This window comes from Monodon monoceros, unplaced genomic scaffold (genome assembly GCF_005190385.1).
Source record: "Monodon monoceros isolate NGI ecotype Baffin Bay Population unplaced genomic scaffold, NGI_Narwhal_1 Super_Scaffold_18, whole genome shotgun sequence".
Lineage (NCBI taxonomy): Eukaryota > Metazoa > Chordata > Mammalia > Artiodactyla > Monodontidae > Monodon > Monodon monoceros.
The window spans coordinates 38048566-38068962 of NW_021703774.1; the positions used below are offsets into that span (position 1 = coordinate 38048566).

Genomic DNA, 20397 nt, shown 5'->3' on the forward strand with positions numbered 1-20397 from the left:
TATATATATATATATATATATATATATAAAAAGAAACACAAAAAACAGAAAGAAAAAAAAAAAGAAGGAGGTGGTTGAGGAGCCCGGCCCTTCCTGCTCTGTGTGGGGCTGCTCTACTGCCTTCTCTGCTGCAGAGCTCCCTGTCAGGCTGGCAGAGCCTCAATCGGATCTGCACTGTGTCTGATGCCCTCCCTGCCCAATGCTGCTTCCTCTCCCTTTTCTTTCACAGATGTTACACAGTATCTGAATGCCAGAGAACTCAACCTGTGAAAAGGGTCCTCTAGCCTGGTCTATGTACTGACATAAGATTTTTTTTTTCATTGAAGTATAGTTACTTTACAATGTTGTGTTAGTTTCTGGTATATAGCAAAATGATTCATTTCATATATATATATATATATATATATATATATATATATATGTTTTCATGTTCTTTTCCATTATGGTTTATTACAGGATATTGAATATAGTTCCATGTGCTATACAGTAGGACCTTGTTGTTTATCTATTTTATATATAGTAGTTTGTATCTGCTAATCCCAACCTCCTAATTTATCCCTCCCCCTCCTTCCCCTTTGGTAACCCTAAGTTTGTTTTCTATGTCTGTGAGTCTATTTCTGTTTGTAAATAAGTTCATTTGTATATTTGAGATTCCACATATAAGTGATATCATATGGTATTTGTCTTTCTCTGTCTGACTTACTTCACTTAGTATGATAATCTCTAGGTCCATCCACGTTGCTGCAAATGGCGTTATTTCATTCTTTTATGGCTGAATAGTATTCCATTATAAATATGTATACCACATCTTCTTTATCCATTCATCTGTTGATGGACATTTAGGTTGCTTCCATGTCTTGGCTATTGCAAATGGTGCTGCCATGAACATTAGGGTGCATGTATGACGTGGAATATATTTAAGATCTGAAAATAAACTGGCCCTCCAAAAGAACAAGTGCTCACACTAGCCTGAGGGAAGAGGATGGAGTGCTGAAGAATAGCAAGATGAAGCGGACTTGGTGTCCCATCCTGAGATGAGAGAGACCATGATCCCCTATCAGGTCTAAAGCTGGAAGGTATGGTAACCCTAGTATAAGCAGTAGCAGAGGGCTGGGAAGAAGAGACAGTGCTCGGAAGGAAGTGCCCCAGATGGGAAACAGGTTGGGTTTGGAGTCACATAAACCTGGTTCTCAAGCCAGAGTCCACCACTTACTGCCAGGTGAACCACAAACAAGTTAATGAACTTCCCTGTGCCCCAGTTTCCCCCTCTATAACACTGCTCCAAGATGTCTAGGGGATTAAAGGAGAAGATGAGCAGCACAGATGCTGGCACACAGTACGTGCTCCCTTCTTTTCTAGAATCAGTCCAGGAGGGAGACAAGAGGACTCGTGTGAGGACGAAAGCCAAATTGCCTGAGTTCAAACAGGGATATAAGTTGGCCTTGAAAATCACATGTGCAACCCATTGAAAGGCAAAACTGCTATTCCCAGCCACTTGTGCGTTGCATCAATTTTTTTCCTGGAGGTGGGAGAGGTTTCAATGAGGTGTCCATACTCTTACTCAATCTCCATTTGATCAACGACATTTACCAGTGAGAAAACTCAGCAGGACACTGGCTGTAAGCTTTAGACAGGGAAAAGATTTTTCTCTGTTGAACACTTACTAGCCAACTTCCAATTTCTCGTGCAGGTTGTAAGAAGCTTGGAAATTGTCATTCCATCCTAACAAGTAAAAAGCTGTACAAACTGAAAAATCAACAACTCTTTTTAGTTCCACACAAGAGGTGAGGTCAGAGGACAAACTATTGCACCAAAAATTGGAGAGACAGACAGGTGAATACAGAGAATCACAACTTGCCAGAAAAACCCAGAAGCAGAAACCTCCACAAGAACTAGTACCGGACAGGAAAGTCTAAAGGTTATGTAACTAGCAAACTGCTGCAGCTCAGCATGGACAAACCTGAGAGTTAAGAATTCTAGGGGGACCCAGTCATGGGCAGGGGCCTCGCACATTTGTGAGTTTTACTTCCAGGAGCTCCACCAGATTCTCACAGTAAAAATCAGAGAAAAGCATCCCCATGCTCCTGGAAAGAGGAATCGAAAAGTAACCATTTTTAAAAACACCACAGCACTCTGTTCCTCTTAAAAAGGCCTGCCCTCCGGAGAAACTAGTTAACCAGAGCCTAATTCGGGGGGTTTTATGAGAGCCTAACTCACCTGAGTACAGAAAAGTACCCAACTGCTCTAGCTTCTGGCATATGGAAAGAGAAATACACCACTGCAGGCCATGCTGCCTCATCTTGTTTGGTCTAAATGGGGAACTAACTGAGAAGCACTTGTTAAGTCCATAGCCCAGGGACATAGGCTCACTAAAATACTGTGACCTAATCATGGGACTATAGAATGATTCCTCTCCCCACCCCACCCCACCCCCGACATCTTATACCACACTAACGGCCTATTTACCCTAGTTCCTTTTACCCAGTACATCATGTCCAGATTTCAACAGAAAGTTGCAAGGCATAGTAAAAGGCAAAAAACACAGTTTGAAGAGCCAGAGCCAGACCTAGATATGGCAGGGATGCTGGAATTATCAGACCAGAAATTTTTAAAACTATGATTCATATGCTAAGAGCTCTAACGGTTAAAATAGAGAGCATGCAAGGACAGACGATGTAAGCTGAGATGGAAATTCTAAGAAAGAACCAAAAAGAAATGCCAGAGATCAAAAATACTATAACAGAAACAAAGAATGCCTTTGATGGGCTCCTTAGTGGACAGGACATGGCAGAGGAGTGAATTTCTGAGCTTGAGGACATGTCAATAGAGACCTCCAAAACTGAAAAGCAAAAAGAAAAGGACCAAAAAGTAAAATAAAACAGAATGTCCAAGGGCTGTGGGACAACTATAAAAGGTATAACACACATGGAATAGGAATACCAGAGGAGAGGAAACAAAGAAATGGAAGAAATATTTTAAGCAATAATGACTGATAACTTCCCCAAATTCATGTCAGACACCAAACCACAGATACAGGAAGCTCAGAAAACACCAAGCAGTATAAGTGAAAAGAAAAGAAAAAACACTTAGGCACAGCATATTCAAACTGCAGAAAATCAAACAAAAATTCCTGAAAGAATCTGGAGGGGGGAAAAAAACCCCAAAACCTAACCTATTATGAACGAAGATAAGAATTACATCCTAAATCTCCTCAGAAACCGCACAAACAAGAAGAGAGTAGAGTGAAATATTTAAAGTGTTGAGAAAACAAACACCAACCTAGAATTCTGTACCCTGCAAAATTATCTTTCAAAAGTGAAGGAAAAATAAAGATGTCTCAGATAAAAATTGAGGGAATTTGTTGCCAGCAGAAATGCCTTGCAAGAAATTTATAAAGAAGTTCTTCAGAGAGAAAGAAAATGATATAGGTCAGAAACTTGGATCTACTTAATGAAAAAGAGGAACGCTGGAGAAGGAATAAGGGAAGGTAAAAGAAAAACTTTTGTTTTTCTTATTCTTAAAATATTTTTAAAAAATTTTTTTAATTTTTGGCTGCAATGGGTCTTTGTTACTGCGCGCGGGCTTTCTCTAGTTGCGGTGAGCAGGCGCTACTCTTTGTTGTGGTGCATAGGCTTCTCACTGAGGTGGCTTCTCTTGTTGTGGAGCACGGGCTCTAGGTACACAGGCTTCAGTAGCTGTGGCACACGGGCTCAGTAGTTGTAGCTCGCGGGCTCTAGAGCTCAGGTTCAGTAGTTGTGGCGCACAGGCTTAGTTGCTCTGTGGCATGTGGGATCTTCCCGGACCAGGGCTTGAACCCGTGTTCCTTGCATTGGCAGGCGGATTCTTAACCACTGCGCCACCAGGGAAGTCCCAATTTTTCTTATTCTTAATTGATCTAACAGATAACAGTTTGTTCAAAATAACAGCAACAATGTATTTGATACTGTATACATATATACGCTTATGTATGCTTATGAATAAGTGAAATGAATCACAGGAATGGCACAATGGACAGGACAGAGGAATTAGGAGTATTTTATTACAAGGTACTTGCATTACCCATGAAGCACTACGTACAGTATTACAGTCAGCCCTCTAAATCCGTGGGTTCTGCATCTGTGGATTCAACCAAGTGCAGATCAAAAAATTCCAGAAAGTGCCAAAAAGCAAAACTTGAATTTGTTGCACACCAGCAACTATTTACATAACATTTACATTATATTTACGACTATTTACATAGTGTTTGCATTGTATTACGTATTATAAGCAATCTAGAGATAATTTAAAGTATATGAAAGGGCTTCCCTGGTGGCCCAGTGGTTGAGAGTCCGCCTGCTGATGCAGGGGACACGGGCTCGTGCCCCAGTCCGGGAGGATCCCACGTGCCGCAGAGCGGCTGGGACCGTGAGCCATGGCCACTGAGCCTGCGCGTCTGGAGCCTGCGCTCTGCAGCGGGAGACGCCACAACAGTGAGAGGCCCGTGTACCGCCAAAAAAAAAAAAAAAAGTATATGAGAGGATGTGAATAATTTATATGCAAACACCATGCCATTTTCTATAAAAGACTTGGGCATCCATGGATTTTGGTACCTGTGGGGGGTCCTGGAACATATTCCCCTTTGGATACCTAGGGACCACTGTATTTGAAAGTGGACTTGGATTACTTGTAAATGTATACTCCAAACTCTAGGGAAACCACTAAAAAAATGTAAAAAAAAGTATAATATGCTAAGGAAGGAGAAAATATAGAATCATATAAAATGCTCAGTTAAAACCACAAAAGGCAGAAAAAGAGTGGAAGACAAAATAGGAACACAGGACAAGGGCAACAAATAAAAACCAGCAACAAATATGGTAAATATTAATCCAACTATATCAATAATCACTTTAAATGTCAGTGGTCTAAATAGGCCAATTAAGACACAGATTGTCAAAGTGGATCAAGAAACAGCATCCAATTATACGTTGTCGACAAGAAACCCACTTCAAATATAAACGCACATGTAGATTAAAATAAAAGGATGAAGAAAGATTTAACATACTCATGCTAAGCAAAAGAAAGTGGGAGTTGCAATATCCATTCCTGACAGACCAGACTTCACAGCAAGAAAAGTTATCAGGGATAAAGAATGGCATTATGTAATGATAAAGGAGTCAATTTTTCAAGAAGACATAACAGTCCTTAATGAGTATGCAGCAAACAACAGAGCATTAAAATACATGAGGCAAAAATTGATAGAACTACAAGGAGAATAGATGAATCCACTATTATAGCTGGAGACATCAACACCCCCTAATGGAAATGTGCAGATCCAGCAGCCAAAAAGTCAGTAAGGATGTTGTGGAGCTCAACAACACCATCAATCAACTGGATATAATGGGCATCTATGAACTACTTCATCCAACGGTAGCAGAATATACGTTCTTCTCAAGCTCACATGGAACAGTCACCAAGATAGACCACATACTGGGCCATAAAACACACCTTAACAAATTTAACAGTATAGAAATCATACAGTGTCTGCTCTCAGATCACAACGGAATTAAACCAGAAATCAATAACAGAAAGACAGTTGTAAAATCCCCAAATACTTGGAGATAAAACAACACACTTCTATATAACACCTGGGACCAAAGAACAAATCTCAAGAGAAATTTTTAAATATTTTGAACAAAATGAAAATGAAAACACAACCTATCAAAATTTGTGGGATGCAGTGAAAGCAGTGCTTAAAGGGAAATTTATAGGATTGAACGCATGCATTAGTAAAGGAGAACGATCAAAAATCAATAAACTAAGCTTCCACCTTACAAAGCTAGAAAAAGAAGAGCAAATTCATTCCAAACTAAACAGAAGAAAAAATTAAAAATTAGAGTAGAAATCAGTGAAATTGGAAACAGAAAACCATTAGAGAAAATCCACAAACCAAAAGTTGGTTCTTTAAAAAGATCAATAAAATCCATAAGCCTCTAGCCGGGTTAATTAAAATTTAGCAGCCCCTGGGATGGGACCCAGATGTTTGCCTCATATTGCCAATCAATGAGCCACTACTCATGCCAGACAGTTAGACAAAAACACTAACATCATTTCCTTTCTTTCATCCATTCGATCAATTAAGGAAAAAAAAAAAACACTTACTACTGATGAGCATCTACCATGTGCTGGACACTGTTTTAAATGTTTGGGATATACCAGTGAACAATAAACACAGTAAGTAAACTGTATAGTATATTGGAAGCCGCTAAGTGGAGCATAACGTAGAGCAGGTTAAGGAGAGGATTAAGAGTTAATGAGTATTTATTTTGTTATTCATGTTTGTATATATATATATATATATATATATATATACACACTATAGTGTGTATGTGTGTGTATATATATATATATATATATAGTATATAGTGTATATATAAGGCAAATGCTTTAATCTCTTCCCTCTCTTATCCCCTTATTATCTAACATAAGATGTTAAGAGTTAAGTTTACATCAACACTGTTTCAGTTACAGGGTATCAAGGAGTGGCGATCTCACCCGAGGACTTTGCATCCTCTTCTGGGGAAAGGGCTGGTATGTTTTGGTAATATGCAACATAACTGGATCATGTTAGGTGGGAGTATGACTTTGTTATTATCTTTATTTGGAGATTAAGTATGGTTTAAGGAAATGTATACAGGTGCCGAACTGACAAGGATTAAACTGTAATGGTTAGTTTCATGTGTCCACTTGGCTAGGCCATGGTACCTAGTTGTTCAGTCAAACACTAAGTGCTTCTGTGAAGGTATTTTGTAGATGTGATTAACATCTACAATCAGCTGACTTGCAGGAAAGGAGATTATACTCCATAATCTGGGTGGTCCTCATCTAATCAGTTGAAAGGCTTTAAGAGCAAAACTGAGGTTTCCCTGAGAAGAAATTCCATGTGGGACTTCAGCACCAACCAGCTCCTCCCAAGGGTTTCCAGTTGGCCAAGCTGCCCCACGAACTCTGGACTTCCCCAGTCCCCACAAAAGCACCTCCTTACAATCAATCCCTTAACATACAAATATCCTACCCGTTCTTGTATCTCTGACAGAGGTAGCCACATAGAGAAAATGACATCTGAGCAAAGACTTGCAGCTGGTGAAGGAATAGAACACAAAAGTCTGGGGGAAGAGCAAGCCTGGTGTATAAGCAAGGAATGTGGCTGGATAAGACTGAGCAAGCTGGAGACAGTAGGAGAGGAGGGAACATCATTAACCAAAAGAAGCAGCAGGGACAGAGAAAGTGCAGGCTGTGAGCTGAAGGGTCTCTTTTATTATTCTTTCTATCACAAGGTGAGCCCACATCATGACAAAAACGATGCTGCCATCATCCAAGGATCTCACCTTCTCTAACACGACACAAATGAATGCCCCCCTTCCCACTGCTGGCAGAAGCTTTTGGCTGCTATGAGGACATCTTCTGTAGTCAACCCATTCAACATTCGGTGCACATATGCAGAGCACCCACTGTCAGCTGCACCATGCTGGGAGTTTCTCCCTCGGGGATATGGAAGCCAAGAGGCAGGTCAGAAAGTGCCCTGTCATCTCAGCACAGATCAGGAACTGACTGGCCACCACCAGGCAGAGAGACAGCTAACGCTCTCATCTTTGGGTAAGATGGAAATTTGCTACATGGAAAGTATAATGCTCTTAATTGGTCCTACCCTGGTCTAGTTGAAAAAAAAAAAAAAAAGACCAGGCACCAACAAAGGGAGATAACAGTGATTTGGATGCAGGACCACCAAAGATAGATAATAATAATCTGGGTGCATTAAGCCTGATCAAACATCTTGTCCAGGCTTCCAAGCCTCTCACTTGTGCCAGCAAAAGGGAGAATACCATCACCATGAGTTTTCCTTACTACAAAGGTTATGGAAACAGCAATAATTTTAAGTATATTTATTAACCTGGAAAGATGTTCATAACTTTATAAAATGAAGAAAAGGCAATACAACCCACCTTAAACATCCACCTTGATTCTTAGATACATCTCAACTTCATTAATGTGAAAAAATGTATTTCTTAGGCTTCAGGAATAGAATATTTCTTAAATGCATAAAAGAGTTAAGGCATGTCCACAAAAATTATAACAATGTTATCTGGTTAGTGGGATTCTAGGTGATTTTTATTTTCTTCCTCTTTGCTTCCTGTATCTTCTTTTCCTATAATAGTATGTATTGCTCAAATAACAAAATTGTTTATGATTTATAAGTAAAACCCCCTTCATGTATACAGCACTTCTAGCTCCTTCCCTACTCCTTCAAAAGAGTCAGATGACAACTGTAATCTCAACCAATTTTGAATGGAGTTGTTTGCAGTTCCCTTTACATATGTGAGAGTACACAGCTAACAGGAGTTAGATCACTTACCCAAAGTCACACGTGGTGGTGTATAGCCCAGCCAAGACAAGAGTCTGGGGTCCTGAAGGTCCCTTCCAAGCCATCACACTCACTGTGGACCATTTTTTCAGCCCAGGGACCCCATGGAAGTGAGTGAGGGTTAAGCTGAGCTAAACCCTTGCCCTTACCTCGGCCAGGCGGGAGTGCTTGTGGACGTTCTCGCCTTTTTGCACGCTGGGAGCCAGCTGCTGCAGGACACCCCTGCTGCTTGTCAGTGCTCTGGTCAGCCGAGCAAACTTCCCCCAGCCTGGAGCATGTGGAAGACAGGAGAGACAGGTTCAACCAGGTCCTGAAGGTGCTTGGACATTCATACCACGAGTTACCCTGTCAGAAGCAGACGCCCACCCTCCATGTCCTCCTGCACATCCACAAGTCACTCAGCCATCCTCGTAATCAAGATTTGCTGATCAAAAAAGTACCTAGGGCTTCCCTGGTGGCGCAGTGGTTGACAGTCTGCCTGCTGATGCAGGGCACACGGGTTCGTGCCCCGGTCCGGGAAGATCCCACATGCCGCGGAGCGGCTGTGCCCGTGAGCCATGGCCGCTGAGCCTGCGCGTCCAGAGCCTGTGCTCCGCAGCGGGAGGGGCTGCAGCAGTGAGAGGCCCGCGTACGGCAAAAAAAAAACAAAAAAACAAAAAAAAAAACAAAGCACCTAAACTTGCTCAAATCTGTGCAGTGATGCACTTTTCCCTTGTACTTTCACTTGACCCTAATCATAGCTTGGTGAAGCAGGTACGGCAGGTCTTAGCACTGTTTTACAACTAGGGAAAGCGAGGCACAAAGTGCCTAGGTAGCTAAGAGTCTAGAACCCAGATCTCCCCACTCTGGCCCAAGGCTTTTCTGCCAGACAACACCAGGCAGTCAAGATGTTTCTCTGACTTTATGGCTCAGGCTGTTCCCAAGCCCCCTGTCGTCTGGTCCTAGCAGAGACTAAGCTGATTCTGGGTTTTAAATGACTAGACAAGCTAGTCAAATGGCCGTTGCATGTACTACCTTCTCCAAAGCCAGGGGAATAAGAAATGAATTTAATCCGTGGGTAGGTGGAGAAACAATACTAGTTGATTTTAGTCTGCTCTAGGATGGGGGAAGGACAGCTGATGGCAGGTAGGTCCCCTGAAAACTAGAAACGCAAAGAGCCGAGTACTGAACTTAGAGTAAAGAAATCTGGATACAAATCCCATCTCTGCCTCCGGCCTGCTTGAGGTCACCAACAAACTGTTTAAATTATCTGGGCCTCAATGATCTCATCTGTAAAGTGGAAATTAAAATACTCTATCTACATGCCTTAAACGCAGGATGCATTTTCCTGGTAAAACAAAGTGGCTAAGTTTACTGGGCTAAATCAAAGACTGTCTTGAGGCCTCCTTGGCCCTCTGGACTAGTTCCTCCAAGGAAAGTAAAACACTTGTCTTTTTCTAATCCAGACCACTCTATACTCCAAAATCTAAGATGTACCAGTGATCTTTACTAAGATTTTAATATGTATGAGGAATCGTTTAAAGGTCCCCAAAGACAACCGTCCATTCCAATATCCAGCAAGCCATCTGCATCAAGGTTACGACCGTGCCAATTGCCTCATGAGACCCCTGAAAGTCTGTAGGGGTTCTCAAAACCAAGCTTGGAGCGAGGGAGCTCCAAAGACCTGGATGTGGGGTACAGCAAATAAACAGCATGCAACTATTTTTACATGACAGCTAGCAGCGAGACTAGGCAATTTGATTTTTTGTCCTTTAGAGTTTAGAAGTAGCCAGTGCCTTGCAGCAGAAATCTCATTTACCAAATTTTACCCTGGAGCACCTTTATAAGACGGACTCAGAATCCACAGGACAATGAGGTCAAGCAGAATGATGGCCCTTTTTTTGCACAACCTTTAAGAATCAAGATCTGTATAAATTTTGTCAACATAACAAGAATAGCAAATCAAGTTCCTTTTTATCTCAGTCCAGAAGTTCTGGGCTTTAATAAAAGATAGTGGCATTTTCATGCATCCCGATGCCATTAAGCAGAGATATGGGTCACCTTGAAAAGAGGCTCAGGGTGGTCGGGCTGCGGGGACTCCCACTGATGCTGACAGGAGGGGACAGCCCAGACTCTCCAGGGGTATTTGACATCTTCCCCAAATGGGCCATTCATGAAAGTGTTCACTGGAATTTGCTTGTAGTGAACCGTGGACTAGAATTTTTTAAAGTCTCTTTCAGAGTCAGGCTCTCCTACAGCTGAAAACAAAGCTGGAATTGAATTCTGCAACGTTTTTCAAGAGGAGCAGAAAGTATATTTTTCGACTGGCGAGAAAACAATTGTGCACTCAAACATCAGCAAGGGCTCTGAAACACGCCCCCCATTCAATCCTACCCATCTACCACCACCACAACCTACACTCTGGTACCAATGATAAGAGGGAGCTAGCAGGGCAGCTATCCCAGACCCTGCTTGGCAGGGCTCAGGGCCCTGGTCCATCAGATGACATGGCACAAAAAATTAAAAGAAAGATCCCTGGACTTCAGGGCATTTCCCCAGGCCCAGGCTAGTCCCTTACTCTAGCCCTGATTCTCTTTTCAAGAATGTGGCTCTTAAAAGAGTTGGCTCTCAGGTGGCTGAGTGAAGGGCACAAGAAGGTGAGTGGGTGTTGGATTGGGAAATAGACAGGCAGTGTGAAATCTTCCATCACACCTCTACCAGGATAGGCAGACTCTGCCTATTCTGAAGGAAGGAAATAAGTTCTTTCCCAAGCTCCACCCCCATGTTGTCCTTTCTGGACTCTAGACACTTTCTAACAGGACTCATGCTGAGCCAGATGAAAGAACATCATTCGTTCACATATTAATTCTAAACATAACTACTATGTAAATACCATCACAGTGCTAAATCCTGGGGATACTAAAATGAAAAAAGGCACAGACTCTGGCCTCAAAGAGCTTGTACTCTAGTTGGGAAGACTGATAAGTAAATTAAAAAGTATGATATAGTAAGCTAAATTCTATAACAGGTGAGTAGAGGACGCTATGGCCAAGACTGTCCAGAGAAGGCATATCTAATCCAAGCTGGGCAGTCAGGGAGGGCTTCCCACAGGAGGTGACACTAGAGCAAACTTTTAAAAGATGAGTAGGAGCTACTTGAAGTCAGGAAGGAAAAGACAGACATTCCACACAGAAGGAACAGCACCTATGAAGGCAGAAAAATCATACAACAGGGTAATATGTCAGGGAAGAGTAAGACCTTCTTAATAGCTAGACGAATGGGGCGTGGCCCGTAGAGGGGAGGAGGATGCAGGCAGTGGCCTGAAGTAATGCTAAAGAGGTTGTCAAGGGCCAGGCCGAGAAGAACTTAGGTGGTAACAACCTAGATGGCAAGTTAAGAAATTTGAACTTCAACCTGAAACCCGAAGGGAATCCAATGAAGGAGTTTAAATATAGGGGAATTTTAGGACAAAATGGCAGTGTGGATAGTGGACTATAAAGAGGGCGGAGGGGGGTTAACAGATGGAAGACCAGTCAGAATCCCAGGCAAGACACCATGAGGGCCTGGACCAGTGCTATGGCCTGAGCCAGGTAACAAGGGGAGACTTGAGAACAGCTGCAGAGGTAGAATCAATGGCTGTAGAGGGAGAGAAGAGGCAAGCCAGGTGGCCTCTGGGTCCCTGGTTTGAGTGACTGGAGTGACAGACATGAAATGAGATTAAAAACACAGAAGAAAGTCAGTCAAACTAAAAAAGACAAGTATACGATATCACTTTTATGTGGAATCTAAAAAAATAATACAAATGAACTTATTTACAAAACAGAAACAGACTCACAGACATGGAAAACAAACTTATGGTTACCAAAGGGGAAAGGAGGAGAGGAATAAATTAGGAGTATGGGATTAACAGATACATACTACTATATATAAAATAGATAAACAACAAGGGCCTACTGCATAGCACAGGGAACGATATTCAATATCTTGTAATAACCTATAATGGAAAAGAATATATAGATAGATAGATATATGCATCTGAATCACTATGCTGTATACCTGAAACTAACACAATATTATAAATCAACTATACTTTAATAAAAATTTTAAGAAACCACAGAAGAGAAGCAAATGGGTTTGGTGGAATATACATGTACAATTTGGACGAACAAGGTCCCTCATAGCAGAGTCATCAGGAAAAACATTCCTGGAAAAATCAATTTCCTATTGTCCAAAGGGTCAACTGAGTGAGAATAAGCCGATGAGAATCCAGCTCAAGATGATCTTGCTTAAGGGAAGCCACATGGTCATTTTCCACAAGGAAAATAAGGCAGCTGCCTTCAAGGAAGCCTTTCCCTGGTACCACCCTACCCTAGCAGAATTGCCTGCTCCAACCTGTGTACCCCCATTTGCCTTAGGCAGACTTCTATTAGATCACTGATTAGGCTTTATTGTTCTTATTTGCTCACCTGTCTGCCTACTTTCCAAACAGACTGTAACGAGCAGGGGCTCTTAGACATTTCCTTAAGGTCAGCATCTAGCATGAGGTTAAACACCCCAAAGACACCCAGTAAGTGCGTATGCTGAATAAATGTGCATGAAGAACAAATTGTGTTCTCTTATTATCCTACTTCTACCTGGGTTTCCAGTAGACATAAAGTCCCAAAATATAAGTAGCCCATTTTACAAACTCTGTTAAGTTTTAGGAGGTATTTCTGCACCCACCCTTCCAATTATATCCCATTTGGGAGTTTAACAGTGAACTGAGCTCAAATGAAGAAACCCCTAGCTCAGGGTTCTTCCAGCTCTGTCATAAACGTCACCACAAGGGAGGCAGAGGCAGGGCTGGGGGTGCCATGGGAAGATCAAAAGCATCACATGATCAGGAAAAATGAGACGGGGCGAGCAGGAGGGGAAGAGGAAGCATGAAAGGGAAAAAAGGACAGAAGGACGGGAATGCAGTTTGCTATCTAGCAATCAGCTAAAAAGCATTTACTGGGTCCTTTCTCCATTCTCAGTAAGGACAACCACTATCTCCCTTGCTTGAGCCCACATTGGCTACTGGTGTCAACTGGGGTGAGTCTCCCACTAGGCTGCTTTAGCCCACACATCCCTGTATCCTCCCTAGGCCCAAAGAGATGGTTCTGGGATGACCCGGAATTCCAGTTCCTCCCAGGGTAAGTCCAGAGATACTAGGAAAGACAGACCTACAGGCCCCTCCCTGGGAAACCATGCTGAGCCACTTGGAACAGAAGTTGCATAGGACTCCTTAAAGTATCCTCGCCCTGGTGAGGAGGCGATGAGGCCGGGCTTGTCCTAATCTGAAGAGTCACAGATCCTCTTAGAGGAGCTGGTGCCATAACCCAACATCCAGCAGACAGCAATGGATACAGGAGACTACCAGGTCAATTTGGACAATGACTAGGTGTCCTCAAGTCTTCCGCCCCAGATCTTTTCCCTACAAATAACCAAAAACCTAGGATGGCTTTTTCAAGCAGAAGTCACTAAATCATCACCTTTCAGTCATCCTAAGGGCCGAGAGAGAAAATGTTAATATTGGTGGTGGAGAGGGAGGCTGTGGCTTGTATCCATTACACTCTTTCTCCCCCAAGAGCACCTCACATGTATCCCGCATGAAGACGCCTGGAGAAGGGTTGGCAGTTACAACAGCTTGCCGGAGCCTTCAGCCCTGAATATTCTAAATCTTTGGCCTTTAAAAATCTCCTCTGGAGTTTTACATTCCGTTTATTGCCCACTCTTGGCTCAATTTTAACTCTGAATTTACAAGATAATACTAAATTTACTTTAGTGGATCTTTGAAAATGAATGTGCTCCTTTAATGTGAGATGATTCAGTGAGGTAAGAGAGAAAATAAGAGGGGTGACTCATCCTTGGGTGAACAATGTAAAGAGAAAACTCTGAGCCCTACACTCTAATTCTTCTCTACCCACTTGCCCAAGACTCCTGGCTTTGAAGGGCGGATGGGACAGAGAAAAACACTCCTGCAACCTACTCCCAATTATCCAAAGTACCAGAAAAGCAACAGATAAGGAAGAAATGAAATGCCTGGAGCCTCACTGAGTCTCATTTCAACCAAGAATTCCCACCTACTCTCTCATTCAGCCTTTAAAAACACATACACACACACACACACGCACACCGCAGAGCCGTTACCAAACAGCAAACCTAGCTTGCCTTGATCCCTTGCTCCATGCCACCTGTGGGCACATTTTATCAGAGAGAAAGGGAAGTAGCCAAAAGATGAATAGGAAGCAGGAGATGAGGAAGTCAGGGGTCTGGATAATTCATGAAAAGGGTCATGAGAACTGACACACTAAATAAAAGAGGGGGTTCAGGGAGCATCCTCAGGGTCCATCACATGTGCTCGGAGCTCAGGGCCAAAGGGGAGTTACTTTGTGTCAGATGCTAAAATAGTTTATCGCCAATGATCCCATGTGTTCTCCCCTTTGTGTGTCGCTTATGGGAAAATGTTAGGCACCAACTGGCTTCCTGAGTCACCATTAGGATGCATTCACCTGACTCCCAAGCCCCAAAGTTAGGCACACCATGATGAGAGAAAACAAAGCCATTTTAAAGACAATCTGAGCACAGTTGACTTTAAAAAAGTCTAACCTAGGGCTTCCCTGGTGGCGCAGTGGTTGAGAGTCCGCCTGCCGATGCAGGGGACACGGGTTCGTGCCCCGGTCCGGGAAGATCCCACATGCCGCGGAGTGGCTGGGCCCGTGAGCCATGGCCACTGAGCCTGCGCGTCCGGAGCCTGTGCTCCGCGACAAGAGAGGCCACAACAGTGAGAGGCTATGTACTGAAAAAAAAATCAAAAAACAAACAAAAAAAGTCTAACCTAATGGTGGGAAAACATCTGTATTGCTATGCCAAAAAGCAATTATCTAGGGGTTTTCTGGGGTTTTCCATTATCCACCCTTCCATTCCCTCTCAAAAGTGAATTCTACACAAGCCTGGGTCAGCAAGACTCTTAAGGCTCTTTATGCTAATTGAGGCAGTGTACTGAAAGCCCGGCTGGACCTGTTGGACTCTCAGAATGTGAGAACAACTCCGAGTAGAAATGTCAAGTCAGGAGAATAATCCAGCCACATGGCAGTGTATTTTCCATCTAGATTGGACCCTTACAGCCAGAACTGCAGTTTAGAGACTTATAACGATAAAGGCCTGGAGAATTATCATGCTCTTCCATCAACAACAGACTAATATAAAATTTGACCTTGTCCTAAAGAGACCACCAAATAGAATTGGGTCAGGGGCACAGTGACATGACAAGTGGGAGGGTCTAAACATATCTGCCACAGCATTTGGAGCGAACAGGCTTATAAAGTCATGTCCTGGAAGAAATATTAAGCATGATCCACTACCAGCATTCCTATATTGAGGGCTAAAGAGTATATACGTGTATGTGTGTGTGTGTGCACGTGTGTTTTACTTTTTAGAAATCAAGTCATGTATTACTCCAATTTATTTCACTGACAAAGAATTAATATCTGGTCCCTTTGGCTAACAGGGAATAAGGTGTGTGTGTGTGTGTGTGTGTGTGTGCGCGCGCACATCCACCAAAACCCTTATCAGTGAGGCAGGAAAAATGAAGTAGAGCATTTTATTCCTGGAAAATAAACCTCAGTGAGTCCCACTGCATCAATCTGATTTATCTCTTCTTTCGGATTTCATGAGAATGCCAGGCAGACACCTAGGTGGCAATGCAGGGAGCATTCTCGGTTAACTCTGCCTTTCCTACTAAACAATCCCTCACGTCACCTGAAAATGTCCCAGTGGTGATGATAAGAAAACATTCTGACTCAATTACATCCCCTAGTTCACCTTTTTCAGAGAAAACTTGCAAAAATAACTGTGAAAATATCAGATTACCTTTAAAATGCTATTTATGAGTCTACTCAGTTAAAAAAGTAAACGGCCTTTCTAGATGGTAGCAAGATGACACTCATCATGAGTGAGCCTATGGCTGTGTAAGAGCTACTGCACTGAGAAATCTTCAGGTCAGAAACCAGAACTCAGGGAATCACAAATCTGCAGGAGAAAAGGAGACTGCCGGAGGGTGAGACAAGTTAAGAGACTCTATTTAGAGCAGGTTCAAGACCTGCTCTGGTCTTGAACCCCAAAGGCAGGCTGTGATTGATTTACTGAGCTATAGATAGCTTACAAAAGAAATAGGATGCACCGGTATACACAGCATTGTGCTCTGAACTCTATGAATATTAGCACCCAATGTGGTAGGATTTTAAATATCCTCAGAGGACACAGCCCCCAAGGGAGCAGCCACAGAATGTTTTTTATTTCTTGCCATTTGACAATCACAATTTTGTCACGTCGAGGATAACATGCCCCAGTGTGACTCTCCCATGAACTCCACTTTTATCTCTCTGCTGCGTCTCAGAAAACTGCGAGGAGTAGCATCCTCTGGTAGAGCCGGAAAATCAGCCGCAGAGCCAGGAAACACTGCGACGTGAAAGAGCTCCTGGCCACTTGGTTACCTTCAGGGGGATGGAAAAGACTGCTGTGATACCTCCTAATCCCAAACCTCTGGGAATGACATCTTCTGTGCTTCCTGATGAGCTGGACCTCTTCGGGAGTACAGTTGTTCTAGAAATCCTGAGCCATCTCCTCTCCTAGGCCCCCAGTGTTATTTAAACAATACATGCATGTGATATGGCTGAGGTGAGTGCTAAAATCTGTGGTCCCAGAGCTGATTAAATGACCCATATGGGAATGTTACTGGCCTCATTAATGCCATGTTTCCAATGAATTAACCAGTCACAGACTTAACCAACCACAGAGGCAGAGATGTACTAAAATCTACTTTAACACTCTTAAAATGCTAGAACTCAGTCAAATCTAAAGAAGCTTATATAGATATAAGATGAATGTGACCATGAACTGCCACATTTGGGTGACTGACATCTGTCATGTGAAAACCTGCAGAGATTCTGACAATACCAGAGGTGCCCAGGTACCTTCTTCTGTCTACTTGGAAAGGGTTAATCTACAAAGGTATGAAATTGATTCAAATGCCTTCCTAACCAAAGCTTTTTTTTCTCACTTTCTTTTCCCTCAATACATTCCAGAACGATACAATGCTTTACCCAACACAAATTAAAGTTTAAATCTTGATCCTTGTGCAGAGATTGCCTTGGCAACCTCAAATTCTCTGTAACGAGAGTCACACTATAGGCAAAAAAATTAAAAAGGCATAAAATTATTTGTACAGATCAGAATTACAAACCTTTGCATGAATCATCCTCAATCGGCTGTTTGAAAGCTGTTATGTCACTGAAAGTGCAAAGAAATAAAACCACTTTATCCTGTTCATTTCGAATTGGAGCAATTTTCACAAAGAACCACACAGGTGTCCCTGAAAGAAATACCAAAAGGTTGGTCAGTAATTTGTATTCTCATTTGAGGGGCTATGGAAGTAAAGACTTGGGAATGAATAGGTACAAATATTAGTACGTTTTTAGAATCGTTTCATTCCTTCAGGGACTGGGTTTTACAACATTAATTTTTCCTCTTGCTGGAATAAAAACTTTCATAGTAACTACTCAGTGGGGAGTTTTCTCCTGTTCAAATAATTTTGTAAGTGCAGATTTCTTAACCCTTGTAAAATGATTAGAAAATGGGTTGAAAATCCCTCCTGATCTAAGGTACAGAGACCTAAAGACTTACCTTAGACCATGTAGTGAACAAGTAAAGAGTAGGGGCCAGTTTGGGTATTGTCAGCCATGGCCGGCCGACCATGAAACTCAAATTTCCATTGCTAAAAGCTCCCAGTGCCAAAATTCAGCTTGGGAATCCATCAATTTGGCTCAATGGACCATGGGCTAGGAACTATGTTTCTAAACCTCTCTCCCCAGAATAAAAATCCCAAAGGTCCTATACAATGGCAAATAAGGACACACTGAGGAAGGAAGAGAATCACCACAATGATTCTCCTCGCAAAGGCTCCCCCAGAAAGGGAGTTTCCAGGTGGGTTTCAGCTGTGATTACTTAGTACTTTAGGAAGCTCAATGAATGTTTCAACTTCCAATCCTTGCTCCTGAGCTAAACTGGGGGATAAATGAGCTCTTCCAAAGCACTGCCCTAAATCACAGAAGGAGAAGGTGGGCAGGGCTTATCTGACTGACTTCTCAGAGAGGTCACCCACTCAGGTGTCTATGGAAAAATACCTGCACAAAGTCAGTCTCTGGCTTCCAAAAACAAAAAAAAGAAGGAAAAGAAACAGATGTTTTCTATCTATTGAGGACATCACAGCAAGATCTATCAATCTCTTCTGTGATACAAAATTAAATGGGGCACAAAGCAATGGTATGTTCACCCCATCTTGTTCTTGTATCCCCGTTCCTAAAACAGCATCTGGCATATAAGAACTTAATAACTATTTGTTGAATTTTGCATAACCAGGATAACGCTTTACATACTATTTTATAACCATTTTCAAATTAAAATACAGTAAATATTTCCCCATGTTGTTAAGTATTAGAGAAGCTTCCTATGTACCAGGTGCTGTGCTCAGCATTTTACATATCTTATTTTAGGAGATAGCAAGCAAACAACTCACTGAACATTGGAGATGGAAATAGATCCCCAAAAGGTCACCTGGGTCTCTCTGCCTGCAATCACATCAAACTCTATACTATACAACAAGGACAGAGAGACATCTCTGATTAACATTAGGATTAACCAATTTTACTTGACAATCACAAGATTACATATCTGACTATACCACTTATTCATATGTAAGTATGAATAACCCCACAATGTACAAACAGGCAGCAAACGGATCAGATAGGAATACGTTCTCCTTAAATCTTGATTATCTATATATTCATCCAGTTAATTTTAAACGTCTATCCACTTCCCCTTCCCTTTTTAGCTGCTGGTTTCTGGGTACTCTTAGAAGACAAATACATGATAGTGTCACCCTAAGAAAAATGTGTTTTGAAAGGAAAATCCACCTTACAAAAATCAGGGGAATTCCCTGGTGGTCCAGTAGTTAGGACCCTGCACTTTCACTGCCGAGGCCCTGGGTTTGATCCCTGGTCGGGGAACTAAGATCCCACAACCTGATTGGCGTGGCCAAAAAAAAAAAAAAAAAATCACACATCGTGTTCCAAAATCAAAAAGAATATGGTCTCTGAGTTATCCACTGTTTTTGGAAGGTCTGTGTTACTATTCCTCCCAGTATCCTCCTCAGAACCTGCCTGGGTTTTAAACCACTTTCGATTAAGCAACAGAAAACTCAAAAGAAAGCATCACACCAATCGAGCCCATGTACCCACAGCTCTCAGTTGTATCCTAGCTGGTAGGACAAAAGGAGGAAAAGAAAATCTTTTCTTTTTGCTCTAAAGAAAACTAAGCAATATTCTCTCAGCTGGGTAAACAAGAAAGCACTCCAAATTTACCAAACTAGTAATAAATCAGAAGAGAGGCCCCGCATGTTATCTAACACCAGGAGCCTCGTCTTGCTGCAATTCCCAGAACCATCGCCTTCACAGCTGCCGCCTATGGGCCATCCCCTGTGCTGTATCAGCTGGGCCTGATATCTATGAACTTGTTTCACTTGGGACTGTGCCACCTGATCTTTATGACTACTAGGACTGGTGACACTAACCCACATCTCCCAGATCACAAGAACTACTGTATTTGTCATAGCGGGAGGCCTTTTTCATTTTACCATAGTTCAAGCTCCCCGTGAACTTTCCTCCATTTCAACAGGTCAATCTGTTTAAAGCTATGTGCCTCTCTCCACCACACTGTGCCCATTGCTTCCTTCCAGAAATGTTCCCTGACTAAATGCATCCTACTCTGATCATTCCGTTTCAATATCTAAGTATGTTTCTTGTGCCAAAAATTCATAGAGTCAGTATGTATTACTTTAAGAGTTCCTCGCCAGCTGATCACTTGGGCTTGTTGAGGGTAGGAACCTCTTTTCTCCTACTGGTGTTTCCTCGTGGAGGGACATCTTTCAGTGTAACACTCCA

General features: G+C 42.3%; 1 protein-coding gene across 2 annotated transcripts in view; it reads right to left on the reverse strand.

Annotated features, from left to right (window-relative positions):
- Nucleotides 1-20397, reverse strand: part of KCNH1 (potassium voltage-gated channel subfamily H member 1) — a 408422-nt gene that overhangs the window by 345233 nt on the left and 42792 nt on the right. For both annotated transcript variants that reach the window (XM_029229182.1, XM_029229181.1), the window contains exons 4-5: nucleotides 17643-17771; nucleotides 8548-8666 (exon numbers count right to left, since the gene is read on the reverse strand). In XM_029229182.1, the coding sequence (XP_029085015.1) occupies nucleotides 8548-8666; nucleotides 17643-17771 (248 nt within the window). The remainder of the gene's footprint in view (nucleotides 1-8547; nucleotides 8667-17642; nucleotides 17772-20397) is intronic.